Source organism: Anser cygnoides, chromosome 11 (assembly GCF_040182565.1).
Source record: "Anser cygnoides isolate HZ-2024a breed goose chromosome 11, Taihu_goose_T2T_genome, whole genome shotgun sequence".
Lineage (NCBI taxonomy): Eukaryota > Metazoa > Chordata > Aves > Anseriformes > Anatidae > Anser > Anser cygnoides.
This window is the reverse complement of record NC_089883.1, coordinates 22,227,359-22,244,098: the sequence shown is the minus strand read 5'-3', so window position 1 is coordinate 22,244,098 and position 16,740 is coordinate 22,227,359. Positions and strand designations below refer to the sequence as shown.

Sequence of the window (16,740 nt, the reverse complement as noted above, 5' to 3'; positions counted from 1 at the left end):
GTAATGCATCATATTGATCCTATGTGAATTTTGCAGTAAAAATCTGCATATTCTAAGACACCAGAGCAGGAATACAAGGAACTGCAGCTTTTCAGAACATGGGGATGTTGCCAATCCATGTAACAATCCAGCAGGATAAGGTTGGCATTCCTTGCTTACACCTCACAAGATGCACCAGTCCTGTCAGAAGATGAAACGTAGCTCTGTGAAAAAGGCTGAGGAACCACAGTAGGCCTCAGACACTAGCAGGCTACCTCTGGTCTACCAGAAAAGACTGATCTCATGCCAGATACCATACAAAAGGAGTAGAATGACAGGAAGTGGCTTGAACACTGGAGAGTTCTAGAAAATGGTTGTAACCATGAAGTGGGAGAGCAACAGATCTGCCTTCTGACTGCATCACTTCACAGAAGTTCCTTCAGGCAACGCTGAGTGGGTCGCTACAGACCTCTGGTCCCCCCAGTCTGGTTTTGGTGCTGTATCCTACTGACATTTTGTCCCAAGTCTGTAGATACCCAATTTGACACCATCTGATATCATCAATGTCTTTTTTTTTTTTTTGCATAATTTCTGAGTTTAAATCACCAGCCTAATTATAAATTGATCTAATCATTTTAGAAGTTTAACTTTCTATAACACAGTACAGGTATACACTAATAAACAATACTAACAGTATAAGCAAGTTAGACCAAGAAAATTCTACGTTTTTCTGATGTATTTGTTTTGGTGGATGAAAGAGAGACATAGCATGAGGAAAAAAAGTGTGTCAGCAAGGAAAATAAGGAAGGAGTTTCTGCAGCAAATAGGAGGGTGTGAGAGGCAGAAATCAAGTAATACCAGGTTTCTGATATAGTAGGGATCAAATGTTTGAAGTTGAAGAGATTTGTTTTCAACTGCTTGACAGCTTATAAAGCTGGAAACACATCTGAATTTTAACAGACTAGCACAAGCACTTTAAGTATTACAGGACCAAGGTCACAAGGATGACTGGCTTTATCTTATAATATCACACTGTGAAGTCTAATGTATTTAGACAAAAAGATTTTAGGAAGTGTTACACACATTGGCCAAACCCTGGCCACCAGCAGCAGCGGATCTGCTCCCCAGAGCAGGTGCCCAGCCACACACAGGCAACAAGGCCCATCACCCAGACAGCTGGCATAGCCATATACCACAGTAGGCCCTGGTGTTTCCAGTCCGGCCTGGCCATTTCGTGAGGAGCCACAAGCCGCAGGGTGGGAGCTGTGGCCTGAGTACAAGAGATGACTTGAGCAGCATCGGCCTGCCGTGCCATGAGGCACACAGCCAGGCAGGTGGCCTCAGCCCAGCCCCACAGCACTTGCACCACGCAGGTGGCCTGACCTTGCTAGTCTTAGGTGTAGACAAGAGCAAAACAAAACCAAGCGCTTCTGTGCATGCTCCCACTGCTGTTTGATGAGACTTCTGTTGTTTTTTTCAGACCAGCATGTGACAAGCCCAGAGAAATTACTTCTGGGACTCTGACTTGCTAACTCCGCTCCATCACACCAAATAAAACCCTGTCATCCCCTAACACCACAGTTACTACTTTCTAGAATCTCCCTCATTTGCTATACAGAGAAATCCTTCACCTCACGAACTACTTGAGACAGCACACCACCACAGAGAGGAAGCTCACCTCCTCACTCCTCCCACCTAAAAATGGTGTATTTACACAAAGCCCAGGTGTGGCAAGTTTACTCTCTTTGTACCTCTTTTCTCCTTGCTGCAATCATCAGCTCTGCTGAGGGCTCACAGCCTTCCAGTGCTCCCGCAGGTGGTCTGACAGCAATGCACATCGAGGCTTATCCTGCCCTCCCCTGCCTCGCAGAGAAGGGAAGAACCCACGTGGCACTTACTGCACCTCCTTAATGAGGTGCTAACGAAAGCCCCCTGTCGCTCCATTACCCGCCAGCTGTGGGCAGCTCTGTGCTCCCTCTTCTCCACTGAGAGGTGGCTGAGGGAGACGGCAGCCATGTGGCCCAGGGGATCCCTCAGGATTTCCCCTTCAGTGTGGTGGCGGGTAACAGCCACTGGACAGCTGCTCTCTCCTGTTGGCTTAACATGTAAAGGAGTTTGTCTCTGTGAGGGGTCCTCGGAGGGCACCACAAATCCCTCATTAATTCTACAGGAGGACATTGCATCTCCAGTACCAGAGCTGGCAAGAATTGACATATAATAATGTTATCTGAAAGTAACACATTATTAAACCGAAATCCTTTGATCGCTAGGCCAAAGTACAGAATGAATAGGGTTGATAGAGCCTCCATGAAATGCCAGAAAGGTGTCTGATCTTTGCACAGGGCGAGGCCCGTAGGTGCCTGTTCACTCTTTGGACTTTCTCTGAAGGGTGTAATTTGTGGTGATGGCTATTTTATGATGGCAGAGTGCTTTCAGCAAACTATCTGCCTGCTGTCTATTCAAATCAACACCTGAAGGTAAATAGTTGCTGAGTCCAGCCACAGCTCCCCAGGTCCTCTTCCTCACTAATGCTTCTCTATTTCCATTTCAGTCAGGCTTTTAGGTGATCGTGTTATCTTGTGTGCTGCCTGTATGGCAGGCATGTGCTATACACTGAAGACTTCAGACAATGAATTAAAACTGTGCTGAGTAGTGTGGCCATGTTTGTTTAATCTGAAAGCTTTTTTGGGAAGCATCCAACACCAAACACTGGCCAGAACACGTGAATCATTCCCATTACTCTTGTTTGTTTTCTACAGTTAGTCCTAGGGGCAAGAGCCCTCTGCACTGAGACAGATGACAACTGGAGGATGAACAATTTCCTTTAATGATTGCACCAGGCCCCACTGTAAATAACTACTTACTACAGAAATCACATGCACCAATGAAATAACTAGGTAGTAAACTATTTGCAGTGGAGAAACATGGAGGGGTAGGGATGTCAGGCAGAGAAATGCTGACACAGAGGCTATCATATGCAAAGAAAACCAAAGGAGAAACTCAGCACAGGTCTTGGATCCCACAAATCTTGCATCATTCTGTTTAAGCCTTTAAGTACTACTGTAATAACAAAGACTTGCAATTAAAATAAAGGTACATAGCAAAGAATATAAAGTTGTGGGTTTTTTTGATTGACAGGCTTCACTTTCTGGAAGTTAAAATGAATTCAGAGTATTTGAAATTTTGCTCAAAGATTTTGTGAACTTACAGAGTTAATACATGCATTAATGGTCCTTACAGCCAGGCCATCAAGCTTGTCCCATGTCATGGCTCCTTTAAGGATACGTATGTTTAAAGGTGTATCAGATAAGCTGGAGAAAGGGTAGAGGCTAAAATGAGGTCGACAATTAGGTTTTATCCTTCTTGGAGCCTAGCTCTTTTATTAACTCAAGAAAAGATCTTAGTGAAAGGCTGGGAGACAGTAAGTGAAATACAGATCAGGAATTTTTAAATGACTCCTAAAACAAAAAGGAAATATTTTAGAAGGCTGAAAGAGCTGGCATTTTATAAAGCCTGAATCAGACCCCAGAACAGGCAGTAGCACTCAGGTTCCCCTGTATGTTACTGCTCCATGAAAGCAAGGTTTTAAACATTTGTTAAGTTTCTGCGGATTGTTTGAACTGATGGATTTGTCCATTTATTTACAAAATTACATAAACTTTTCTTGCTCCGAATTTTATTTTTTGGGGGGACACAATTATTGCTTCAGTTTGCATGCATACTGCAGAAAGCAACCTTCTATTCTTCCAGAAAACTATTTACAAATGGGCTTTAATAATAATCAGCCAGCTGCAGTTAGAAAAGCATAACTTTATGTATAGATTCTAATGATTTCAAATTGTGATTAGCACCATTAAAAATCATTGCTAATGGTTTTTAATCCATATTTGAAATTTTAACAAGCCAGTGAGCATTTTAATGAAACTTTGTAATTAATATGATAGTTGGAAGTGATATAGCTCAATGGAAAAGTACTAGACAGGGTGAGTGAAGACAGCGATTGTTTAAAAAAACAAAACCTTGAACAGAAGATTAAGTAGGACGCAGAAGTAGAAAAGAATGGAGAGAAGGAAGAAAGAAGTGAAATTTATTTCAACAGTCTCTAAATTGCACAAAGAATAAAAAGTCATGGGTTTGCATTACACAGGACAAGGAAATCTTACTGTTCTCATAAAAGTAAACTCATAAAATTCAACGGATTAAATCTTTACTGTCTTAACTCTGATGTTTGCAGAATAAGGAAATAATTTGTACATCACTTTATTGCTTTATGTTGAGCAGTACTGATGGTAGATACAGCAACTGGCCTTGGTATTCCCTACTTACAGGAGTAATCTCATCAATACAGCAGACAGAATATTCTTAGGAATGGTCTGAGCACTCAGAAAGTTTTCCCAAGGACTTGAACAACCCTCATGATCTTTTTGAAGTATACAAAGAGATGATGATTTCTTACATTATGTGAAAACCCTTTCCTCAAACCTTTGGTTTTTTTTTGTTTTTTTTTTTTTTTGTTTTTTTTTTTTTTTTGTTTTTTTTTGTTTGTTTGTTTGTTTTTGTTTTTTTAAAGGAAGCAAGTAACAAGCAAAACATTGTATTATTACCTTTGCTATTATGCCCTAGGAGAAAATGAGAAGCAATAACCTGGGACTGATCGTAGTCGCGCTGCCTAATGCACTACGGGAAGACACCAGTGAAAAGTATTTAAGTACAAAAATCACGTAAAAATGACTTGTTTCCCTTATGTTGACATACTTATGTCAAAAGAAGTAATAGTATTCATAGACCATACACGTGATTTACTTAAAGACAAACTCATTTAATTCATGCATCAACTTAGAGCACAACACAGCACATCTTTTAATGTAATAGAGCAACATATGTAAATACACTGTAACTTACAGAAAATATTTTAAAACATTTCTCTATTTAAATGATTAAAAGTTTATTCCCCAGAGCACTGTTTTTTGTGGTTATATACTACCTGATTGTTTTGTAACGTCATTCCTTAAAATGAAAGCTAAGCGTGTATTCTGAAGTCCTGTTGTTCCTCTCACTCTTAAATATAAATGCTGCTGAATCATACTTACTTATTAAATATTTATGCTGTATCTGCACACAAGTGTGGGATAAATAACTTTTTCTTCTCAGCATCGAACTACCTTAAAAGTTTGGAGACAGCTTTACTAACTTGTTTTGTCTTTGCTGCAGCAGAGGAAGCTACAGCACTAGGTTCATTATTACGCACTTGAAGGGGGACTTCTTCAAATCAACTTGTTTCAGTTTTGCTTTCTTCCTTCAAGTAACATGCATTCTGATCATCCAGTGTAGAAGAAATTATGTAATATATATGAAAAGGCTTGCAAGGAAAACATACAGAAAATACCCACATAAGGACTGTTTCACCATTGGATGTACATATATCCCCTTATTAATTTGTTGGGATTATGGCGTCCTTTCCCTAGCCAATCCATCAGTAAACAAACTAAAGAGAAAGTGTCTTTCTGTGGAGTCATTCCTAACTTTAATCTGTGTTATTTTCTCTTTCTTAAAGCAGAGGTCCTAATATCTATTTAAAAACAAACAAAACAAACAAACAAACAACAACAACAACAAAACAAACACCAAAACTGTTAACTGTGCTGCAAATTTAAGCTTGAACAACCTACCACAAGATGAAGAAATTAACATTATAAGTGGTTTTGGGTAGTGTATTTCCCAATTCTAGCATTTTTTCCTAAGTTTAAACAGGAGCAATATTTAAATATAACAGAAATTCTCTCATTTCTAAATCCCTTTTAGCCATGCTGAAGTCTTATGTTTTAACCCTGCAGTCTCAAGTAACATATAAAACTCCCTGGTGGATTAAGCTGAGCACACGTGCAAGTTTTAGTATTTGGAATAGAACCTTATCTTAACTTCATCTTACGTTGTCATCACGTCTAATGTAGGAAATAAATACAAGTGTATTTTATGATGACATATGTTGCCATCCATAGACATTCTCTGGCTATGATGACTATTTAGTCTGCATACAATACGCATAGCGCATTAAAATATAGGATAAAGAGGGAGCAGACCAAGAATCTTAATTTAGAAAAGCTTTTGGGTAATTCCCATTGATGGAATTTACATATAACATTGCAAAAGTTAAACAATTTTATTAAAAAACATTGTAAAATTACAAAACTGATGTATTTTGAGAAAACAAAATTCTACAAAAAGGGCGAAGTCTTCTTCCATATGTAATTACCATCTGAATATTCAACATTTGACATCAAATGCAACCTGAAAATGAGCTTTGAAACAGATTTTTGGACTATGTGGATGTTGTATGCCAACTTCTAAGGCAAAATGAAACTCCTCATCCAGAGTCCAAAAAATGTAGGGAGACCCTAAAAACATAGCAGAAGCATTTCCGCACACTGATTTCAGTAGTCAAGTTTGTGCAGAAGTGATTCCGCTAGATTCATAGAGTACCTTTTAGAGCCAACAGAAACTTGTCACTTCGTAAGTTTTTTGACATTTTCCAAGTCTTCTATGGGTTTCCATTTCTGATGGATTGTTAATAGCTGGATTCAAAGGAAAACATGGAAGAAATTAGTAAACCCTCAGTATTTAAGTTCACTCTCAATAAAATGTTAGTCTTCTCCCCACAACACCATATATCAACTTATTGGTGATGAAGGATTTCTGATAGCTTTATATTTTCCTAGTAGAAGTAAGCAAAAATAATAACTAATATCACATCCAATGATTTGTTGAACAAAATCACTTTGATATTAATAATAAACCCAAATATTATTCCCAGATAATTGTATTTTTCCCTGTCCTAGGTGCTCTACTAAACTTTTTTTTTTTTTTTCCTTACAGCTGTAATACGCAATGAACCATTCTCAGTCAATTTTGTAATTCAGGAACAATGCAAATGTAAACAGCATTTCCTCTACAGTCTGTGTATCTACTGTTATCAATGGAATTGAGTTAAGTAGATGTTGTGGGGGCCAACACCAACAATCAGACCACAAATTCAGCAGCCGACCAAGAAGGAAATACCTTAATTACTATCATTAAGTAAGGTAGGGGAAATTCTTTAGATAAAGTAATGAGCTATGCAATCAGTTCCACTTTTAAATAGATGTCAGCTTTACATTTTTTCCTCATCAGTATTTTGCTAGTTCTTACACATTATAGTTATTGTATTGGAAAAAAATATGCTATTTACACTGACTGTATTATTTACATTAATTACCTTCTGAGGCCGGGTAGGATCAATAGTTTCCCATGGCTCTGGATTGCCAGTCTTGTTAATGCTTTAAGAGAAGAAAGCAAACTAGGTACTACGTTTTAGGGTGTGAACTTGCACATACTTTTCTTACATGAGGAGTCTATTAGCAATAGAACTGTCCACATAAGTAGCTCCTTGAAACACGTTTACAGGTTTGGTCAACTCTGTATTTTAAATTCTGGTTAGGCATCAATTACAGCTTGCTTTATTTGTAACTTCCAAAGCACCAACACGCCAATATTGTCTGAGTACAAATGTATTACCTAACATTAGGCAAAAAAAGCTGAAAATCAAAACTGAATAAAGATGCAAATAAAAAGGGGATTCTGATCCTGATGGCTAAAATTGTCTATTTCAGTCACTTTAAAGTAAACACAAAATATCCCAAAAGCTTAGAGAGTGAAGGACTTGGCTCCAGTATTTTATATTAACTTATTGTAGGTTCGTATTTGCAAATACTGTTCTTTAGATACAGCCTGCTCACCCCATATCTGAATGGCCTCTACCCAATTGTCTGAGAACAACTAAAACCTATTACACCTAAAGACAAGAAAAATAAATATTACCTATTAAATCTTAAGTGGGGAAGCCATCTGCATTACACTATATTTATTAATTTTTCAGTATTTAAAGTGTGCAGATATCTTAATCTTTCCTAGTACTTTGGAACATGCACTTGGATTTTCTGTTTTTTTTTCAGGAAAATTTAACTGTCAACTGCCTCCGTTGAGATGAACAAACCAGCATAAACTCCAAGCAGTATTTCGCTTACATCACATCAGACTTGCTGAAGAGGGAATAGGCAGAGAAAGCAACAGCCCCAACTGCTGCAAAAGACACGACTCCAACCAGGGGAATGAGCTGAAAGACACGAAGTGCAGAAGAGTTGAAGAGCTCCCTGTCCCGGCTGAGCTCGGGAGGGATTTGTACAGGCAGGGGGGCCGGTGGCAGGCTGAGCTGCCCCCCGTGCTCCCCAAGCCCTCAGGGGCCGCACCTCAGGTGGCAGCCCCCGGGCTCGGGGCGCCCACCTCAGCACAGCCGCCGCCGGGGCTCAGAACCGACCCGAGGCACTTACTTCTTTTTTCGATTTGATTATGTGGAAGAAATTCGTGTTCATCCTCGCTGCGGCTGCGGACCTGGATGAACAAACGGGGCCGTCACCAAACCTGGGCACCCCCCGGCCGCGGGACTCCCGAGCAGGGCGCAGCGTTACCTGACGAGACGGCGACGGTGCGACCGGGCAGCGCTGCAGCGGGACACCTGCACGGGGCGCCGCGCTCCCCGCTTTATATAAGCGCGGGGGGCCCCCGCCGCCTCGCTCCCGCAACGGCGCAAGAAGCGCGGGCGCCCCCCGCCGGGCGTCCCCGGCTCCTGAGGGGAGCGACGCCGGCCGCTGATTGGAGGCTCGCGTCGCTCGAGCCCTGCTGCCTGAGGAACAGCACGTCAGGGCAAAGGCCTCGGCCTGCCTCGCCTCAGGGCTTGGCGAGCGGTTTATGGACCGAAAATGGAGCCCAGCTGAAGTCTGGCCCAGTTGCTGCAGCAAAAACTTAACCGTGGCCCTAAGTTTTTAACTGTGTGGGCTTTGGAAACCTGCCTTTGAGAAAGCAAGCCTTTAGAGATGCACATATGGAATGGCTTATCTTTTTGGATAGTACGGGACTTGGTTTCTCATACTTCACATTCTGAAAGCTTTTCTGCCTTCAGTAGTCACTCTGTCCTTTTCAGACTTCACATTTTAAATTAAATATTCTTACTGTGCCAGTGTTTGTAATCAAAACTAGGAAATGTATAGTAAAACAAAGCTGTTCTGTAGTTACGTGGAGTACTATCTCAATTACCCATTTCATCCAGTGGAAACCTAGCCCAAGCAACCATGATTTCAGTTTATTCATTACTGACATTACATATTTTTCATTAGTGAAATTTTACTGTATTTCATACAGATTGAAAACTACAGTAAGTACAGTATGAAAAAGCAGGAAAGATACAAAACACTTCAAAGCTCAGTCTTCGTGATATATTTAAAAAAACTTATGCCACATCACTCCTTTTTGATTCAAGACGTTAATTCTTGATTATAAAATTTTTCATAAAATTCCAAGTCTTTTGTGCTTAAAGATGGTTTTACAGTCCTCAGTGATTTTACAAAATGCTCATGTTTTACAGTAGTTGCTTCAAGTCCATTCTCTTGCAATGCCAACAAAGCAGCCTTTAGAAAAGAAAAAAAAAAAAGCTTGAAAGGCTTACAATATTAAGTCACAAAGAAGTAACTGTAAGTATTTTAAAATATTTTACATGAAACCAAATTTGAGACAAAGTATCTGAGAACAGCATTCTATGAATTATATTTATCACTAGACACACCATCAGGTAAGACTAGTGTAAATTTCACATTTACTTTTTGTCTGCATTAGAAAACATATCCTTGATCATTTACATATTGGATTTTCTTCCCATTTTTTTCTGCCTTCAGTATAACTTTGCTCAAGTATTTATGGACTGTTCTATTTTTTTTCCACTCTAGCCTTGACAGTACATGCTGCTTTCAGCTAAGAATGCTGCAGTTGCTTGCAGTACACAAAATATGATTCCTCCAGATGTAAGCCTGAATTACAAAGAGCCACATGAAATAAAAGGTAGTACAGCTCCCACTTCTGCCAGTAGAATAACTTCCACCAGTAAATTATCACAGAAACCCTTTATACTTACTTGGCTTTTTATTTAAAGAATTAATTCTTGTTCAGTCCTCCTGTTTTATTCATTCTCTTTATTTTCAGTGGTGGAATAATCTGTACTACAGATGACTTGGTAACCTCCAGAAGTTAACTATTTTCATTGAAAGGTTTAATTTATAGTTTATTTCGCAGATTAACCATGAATATTTCATACCTCCTTGCATAGATTTTCAACATCAGCTCCAGAGAAGAGGTCTGTTAGGACTGCTAAGTCTTGCAGTGACACATCAGAATCTAACGGAATTTTTTCTGTGCAAATTTTCAAAATGGAAAGCCTTCCCTGTAAGTTGGTATATATTAAATGAGAAAACAAAACCAAACAAAGTAACAATTGCTCCCACTCCAAAGCAGTAAAAAATCTGAAATCAGAACTAAGAAAGATCTAGGAAATTACCAAAAGCAGAAGTACCATATTTTTGGCGAAAGAGTAAAGAAAATACAATTAATGGAAATATTCACTCTTGCGGTTACCTCATATATTAAAGTCTGGTATTCAGAGTTGCTCACTACTTCATGAAAATGCTATTTTACACTGAAGGTTCTATATTTGTCCTGCTGTGGGTCATCTCTTTTTTTGAGGGGCTCAGGACAAACATTTATACCACTGAGCATTTACAGGGCACAAGAGAGATCTGAAGCAAGGACAGCCAACTTGTTATGATACTTCCTAAACTGCAGCTTGATTCTGTAAATAATTATTTCAGATTTTTGGATGTTTTCTATATGCAATAGTGTAACTACATGCACCGTTTCAAAAATAACTGGTATTTAAATTACAAACAGGATTATTCCTTTTTAAACTTCATGTACTTTGAATCTGGTGACTCATTTTCAGTGAACCATCCATCAATTTTTTAATATATAATTAATATATATTCCTATAATATATTTATATTTTTGGAATATTTCCCCTTTACTCCTGAATTAAAGTATGCTGCCAATTTCTCTCTCTCCATTTGAAGCCACATATGGATTTGTAATACATCACCTTCAGATCCGGAGGTGGAATATAGATCACCCTGTCTAGCCTTCCAGGACGCAGTAAAGCATCATCCAACATATCTGGTCTATTTGTTGCAGCAACTACCATGAAATCTTTGTTCAAAGTTTCCTGAAACTCTAGCTGAGTAAAGAGATTATATGAACAAGTTAGTGCAACGTGGTTCAGATAGATATTATCTAAAGACATTTGTTAACTACTAGTAAGAAAATAAAAGGGGAAAGAAGAAAACGCATCTCTGTATTAGTCTATTTTCCTTTTAATATTAATAATTTATATATTATTATTATATATAGCATTATTATACATTAATACTTTGCTTATGGGTATTTTGTTTGGACAAAGTCTCATTGATGAACAGCATATACAAAATCAGCAATCTATAAATGGTATTTTATAAAAATCAGAAACAATGACAGAATAGAATAGCACATTTTTAAGCTTAAGGATTTTAAGTTTAAAAACGTGAATGCCAACAACTAAAAAATTACCTGTCTTTCCTCGTCACTTAATTCTTGACATTGGCCCTCAAGCTGTAGTTTATTTCCTCTTCTTTCTATGACTTTCAGTCCAATGCCATCCAACTCATTAAGAAGAACAGAAAGAACGCGTTCTGAGACACCATAGCCAGTTTTATGGTGTGACCGAGACCCTAAGATACAGTCAATCTCATCTAAGAATATTATTGCTGGAGTACTTGCTCTTGCTTGGCGGAAAACCTATTTTTGGATTGATAGAATAAAATGTTAATGCATACTTTCTACTGGGTAAGGCGAAATCACCTGTTTACATTCACTCTGTATTTTGACTTAATTATGCAACTTTAAAGATAAATTCGTTCACAAAAAGAGATGCATTCATTCAAAAAGCCATTCTGGCTTACATTTACTACAGACAGATTCTGCTTTTTAATTAAATTCTTATGTGAACTAACAACAAGAGGGTAGAAATACTTTCAAAGTTTAAAACTGGTATAATTTTAGGGTTAGATTCTCCATTTATATAAATGTGAACGCATTATCTTTTTCTATTTCAAAACTAGGTAAGTTTTAACTATAATTTTTCCAATAGCAAAATTTAGGCCTAACTTACACTTCATAAAAATCAGGCAAAAATAAACTTTAGATCTCATATAAATTAAAAACTGTACCTGAGACAAAATCTTCTCTGAATCTCCAATGTAAGGTGAGAAAAGGTCAGCACCACTTACAGAAAGAAAGGAACAGTGACAACTTGTGGCCACAGCCCTCACCAGTGTGGTTTTGGCACACCCTGATGGCCCATAGAGAAGAACACCCTTTGGATGAGACAGGCCCATCCTAGCAAATGCATGAGGAAATTTCATAGGCCACTCAATGCACTGTCAATACATAAAAAAGGGATGAAATTCTCAGTAAAGGAACTAGAGTTCACAGCCATTCAATAAAGCAGCTAAGCAAAATATTTCTCTCTTTTGCTCATGCATTAATTTGAAATCAACGCAGAATACTAATATGGTCTTTCTTGGTATAAAAAGACAGACCCCCCTCGTTCCCTTTCCCTCCTTCTTGAAGTTTCCTCTCAGTCTCAAACAGAATAAAAGGCAATCCTTGAGGAATGACATGCAAGAGCCACATCTGGCTACAAACTCAGAAATGTACTGCTGCAGAGTTTTTCAGATACTGGAAAGCATGACAATTATTCCATGGTATTATTGCTGTTATCCTGGGAGAGGAAGGTTTTTAAATCACAAGCACTGCAATAACTTAATGTAGTAGAAAATAATGTTTAGAATACAATTTAGAATCATGTAATTTGCAAGAGAATACATTTCTATAATGTAGCACATAGAACACCTTGGAGCACATGGTTATTAGAAACTGCCTTTTTATCTAAATACATGTTATACATTACCTGTTTTAACTTCAGTTTTACATCTTCAAGACCACCTATTTGCTCCCAAGTGACTGGCTTACACTCTTTTAGTCCAATTACACTTCGAAAAGAGGATGGTTGAATTTTTTTAAAAGCTTCTTGGAAACTTGCCATGTTAATCACCATTTCAGTTGAATCCTGAAGAAAACCAAATAAAGCACATTAATAATGTTTTTACATAATAATTTACAATGCTCTATTAGTATGCCAAACACTTCACAAAAGGACGAATGCAATCAATAATCAATTAAATTCCTGCCCTAACAAGCTTAAGCACTGCATACAAAAAGATGTAGCACAAAGTAGAATATATTCTCTTTATTGGAAAGTTTTTATAAGAAAAAAAAACAACACAGTTTTATCAGAAACGCATATTTTAGGGAAAACTACTGTTTTTCCCCAAATTACTTTTCCATTACAGAGTGACCTACAAAATCAAATAGTTGCTAGATTCAGGGTTACTACACATAAATGCCTTGATTCTCTTGAATACAAACGGTCTAACATTCGTAACTCTCAAGAAGTCTGCAAAGTGCAGTTATTAAACCACAAATGCAGTAAAAGCATTGGTATATTTACATTTATAACACATTTGGTGCTTTTTAGTATTTTAGGTTCTGACTTTTTCATCTTGAGAATTTCCAGGAAAACTAAGTATTAATGGAGAAAGTGTGGTACATAATAATTACATTCTTCTTGATTAATTTGCAAGCATACCAAAGAGCTGTGGAACATAGCCTGCATAGCAGCTTCTCTGCAGAGTGCTGTAAGGTCAGCTCCAACATACCCAGTTGTAATTTCCGCCAGTTTAATCAAATCAACTTCCGTAGAAATCGGCATACTAAATGTAAGCAACTGCAGGATGGATCTTCTTTGCATAAGTGTTGGTGTCCCAATAATAACCTAAAACAAATACAATACAAATTTTAAGGAGATATTTTGCTATATTCCTCTTATTTTGTAGACCTAGGCAAGCAACTTTGTCTCTGCTTTATACTGTTTTCTGAAAATTTACCTACCTGTATTGCAACTAAAGAGTTTTACAAGAAACTTACTAGCAGCAGCATACAAATGATAAATTTTTAAAGCACCTTTCATTTATGCTTACTTTCCAAGTGAACAGTGTTGTATAAACAGTTGTTCATAAGACACTGTCAGCTACTGTTCACCAAATACTGTTTTAAGGTAATGTAAACATAAGTCTTAGGCAAAGATGTTATTTCAGTGTTGACAACAGAGAAACAAGACATATGTCTCAAATCTGTGGAATCCCACTACAGAACATGACTAGTAGCCATTTTTTCTTCTAAAAAAATGAATTACTTTATTAAGTGTCCCCCTGGAAAAGAAAGGAAATTCATTATGTCTAACAGGGTTTGCTTACCTCTCTGTCAAATCTGCCAGCTCTTCTCAGTGCAGGGTCTAAGGCATCAGGCCTGTTTGTTGCTGCCATGAGGACCATCTTGCCTTCACTACCTACACCATCCAGTAGCGTTAGCAGCTGAGCAACAATACGATCTTCAGGAGCATTGTTTGAACTTCCTCGCTTTGGGCATAAGGAGTCAATCTCATCAATAAAGAGAATAGTCGGGCCTTCATGGGACATTTCTCTGCCCTTTTCAAAGACTCTTTGCAAATTCTCTTCACTTTCTCCTGGCCTGGAACCATACAGGGCTGGGCCACTGATGCAAAGCAGGTACGCACCCACTTCTTTTGCTACTGCCTTTACCATAAGAGTTTTCCCCACACCTGGAGGGCCTATTAGTAGCACCCCATTAGGGACAGAGAGCCCCAGCTTCTTAAAAGTTTTTGGAAAACGCAAAGGCAAATCAATCATTTCTTTCAAAGTCCTTCCCACATCATCCAGTCCTGCAACTGAAATTTTTCCTGTGTCCTCCGATAAGTGCCTGTACCTTTCCAGAGTGACCACCTCTTTAATTTTTATGCTTGTTTGGGGGGTTATCAGTCCTGCTTCCTCTGTCAAAGGGTCTACAGAGAGCATTTCAATGTGTACCACGGGAGTTTCGAGATTTGGGGCAAGAGTAACAACGTAATGATGGGAAACATAAACATTTCTTAGCAGGTCCCTGATCGTCTCCTGAAGCACTGCTCGGGGCATGGACTTTCGCAGCGCTGAGCTCCTCAGGACCACGTTCACGGTCGCCTTCTTTAGGCGGCAACGGGGCAGCAGCTGCAGCCGTCCGAGACTCAGCGTCAGGCCCCTCAGCGCCGCCACCGCCACCCCCGCGGTCCTGGAGGCCAGGTCAACCTGCAAGTAACCGTCCGCCAGGTCCGCCCTGGGCCAGGCCGTGCACAAGCAGCTCCCGCCGGGCAGGGAGATCCTCAGCGGGGCCCCAAGCGGCGCACCCAGGAAGGAGAGGGCGGCAGGGCCCAGCCTGCACCTCTGCGTACCCTCGTCGCCGGGCTCGGGCGGGAGCAGCTTTAAGGGAGCCGTCTCCATCATGGGCAGCGACCGCAGCGCCGCGGGGGCTCCCTACTCACCCCTCACCCGACAGTTCCCTTCACTCGCAGCCGGCGGCCATTCCTCAGAGCCCCGCGCATGCACCGCCTCGGAGCAAGCGCACTGAGGGAGAGCACCAGGGCGGGACTTCGCCATCCCTCCCGCTCCCGCCTACGCTGTTGCCCCCCTCAGGGCTGTCAGGGCACTGTGAGGCGAGCCCCTGGCTCACAGCCCCATCTCAGCCTTTCACATCCTCCATTCCCAGCCGAAATAGGGCTAATATACCCCTTGTCGTGGCCAGCCACCTTGTTCTCACCGCTGGACACGCCGGGGATCCCTCGCCTCCCTCAGGTCGTCTCCACAGCGCCACCTGCTCGCCGGGTGGGTGCTTCCCAAGTGCATTCCCAAAAGTTGGGCTCCCTTTTTCCGGTGGTTCCCCTGGCTCAAGGCAGTGCCATCAGCTGGGGTTGAGTCAACCCTAGGTGCTAAGTAAGAGAAGGAAGTGGGGAGCCACAGAATTGCCTTGAGCAGCTGCTGGTACAGGTGAATAGGAGGCAGAAATTTATTCAGGAATGGATAAATCTGTCGTAATGCATTGTTCTGACAAATATTCAGTCAGTGTTTGAGAAAAAACAATTTTATAACTGTTTGGCCCATGATCTTCTCAAATTGTGCCATGAATTGTGCAATAGTTCTATAAAAACCTTTCAGATCTGCCAGCATTGTAGGATGCAATATAAAGCCACGATCTGTGAGATTTAGAAAGTGCACAGTTTTACTCCTGGAAGTAGCTTCACTATGAGTGCAGTTACACATGTACTTAATACACACAAGCTCTGTTTGAGACCTCGTATGTACAAGGATTGGCATCTCAAACACACGGCACTGGTCAGACTGGTACATTCATAGACAGCCAGGGAGGGGTTTACGGCATGCCTACAAGCTGTCCAGCATGCGCTTTGAAGGTCTCATGAGGAAAACATGAGGAGATCTCTTTGGTGGTGTCCTGTTTTATCACATTCCTTGATGAACCAAGGGCTGTATACAAAACAGTAAGCAATATGAACAAAAACGGGCAATGTGAACATCGCCTTCAGTTCATCACCAATTAGTTCAGCTAATTTTAAATATGCATACGAATTCAATATAATGAAGTGGAGTCCAAAAGTCACTAATTCAACTCTTTGAAAGCGTGTTCCTTTTTTGACCAAACTGTAGTACCACGACCTTATTTATATACTTTTGCAGAAAACATAGCTGAATGACTATTCTGGTTTGGAATGCGTCACTTTGAGTACTCATGCTCCTGAAACTTTTACAGGCCTCAAAATCAGCAGTGACAAAGTGGCAAGAAGGTGTTCCA

The 16,740-nt window shown here is 39.9% G+C and overlaps 2 protein-coding genes across 3 annotated transcripts; both read right to left on the bottom strand.

The window, feature by feature from the left end:
• Positions 1–4,777: 4,777 nt before the first annotated feature.
• C11H15orf48 (chromosome 11 C15orf48 homolog) lies at positions 4,778–8,638 on the bottom strand. The gene is made up of 5 exons (XM_013177255.3): positions 8,481–8,638; positions 8,343–8,403; positions 8,040–8,128; positions 7,232–7,292; positions 4,778–6,551 (listed from the first exon to the last, which is right to left on the bottom strand). Exons 2-5 carry the CDS (start codon positions 8,382–8,384, stop codon positions 6,483–6,485), a joined length of 261 nt encoding a protein of 86 aa, XP_013032709.1. The 5' UTR covers positions 8,385–8,403; positions 8,481–8,638; the 3' UTR covers positions 4,778–6,482.
• Positions 8,639–9,130: 492 nt separating this feature from the next.
• AFG2B (AFG2 AAA ATPase homolog B) lies at positions 9,131–15,744 on the bottom strand. 2 transcript variants are annotated; one of them, XM_013177572.3, is made up of 8 exons: positions 14,301–15,740; positions 13,634–13,819; positions 12,896–13,054; positions 12,153–12,362; positions 11,494–11,721; positions 10,991–11,125; positions 10,157–10,282; positions 9,131–9,476 (listed from the first exon to the last, which is right to left on the bottom strand). In XM_013177572.3, the coding sequence occupies exons 1-8, from the start codon at positions 15,378–15,380 to the stop codon at positions 9,324–9,326; spliced, it is 2,277 nt and encodes a 758-aa protein (XP_013033026.3). In that variant the 5' UTR covers positions 15,381–15,740; the 3' UTR covers positions 9,131–9,323. The 2 variants fall into 2 exon arrangements, with proteins under 2 accessions (XP_013033026.3, XP_013033027.3); XM_013177573.3 differs by lacking the exon at positions 12,153–12,362 and having other exon boundaries at positions 14,301–15,744.
• Positions 15,745–16,740: the final 996 nt, after the last annotated feature.

Coding starts and splice junctions, on each gene's coding strand:
- AFG2B (XM_013177572.3), bottom strand. CDS start 15,380: ATGATGGAGACGGCTCCCTTAAAGCTGCTCCCGCCCGAGCCCGGCGAC. Junction 13,055..13,633: donor CTATGTTCCACAGCTCTTTG/GTATGCTTGCAA, acceptor GGTTTTCTTCAG/GATTCAACTGAAATGGTGAT. Junction 10,283..10,990: donor TTCCACCTCCGGATCTGAAG/GTGATGTATTAC, acceptor ACCAACTTACAG/GGAAGGCTTTCCATTTTGAA.
- C11H15orf48 (XM_013177255.3), bottom strand. CDS start 8,384: ATGAACACGAATTTCTTCCACATAATCAAATCGAAAAAAGAA. Junction 8,129..8,342: donor TAATCAAATCGAAAAAAGAA/GTAAGTGCCTCG, acceptor CGTGTCTTTCAG/CTCATTCCCCTGGTTGGAGT. Junction 7,293..8,039: donor TTCAGCAAGTCTGATGTGAT/GTAAGCGAAATA, acceptor CTTCTCTTAAAG/CATTAACAAGACTGGCAATC.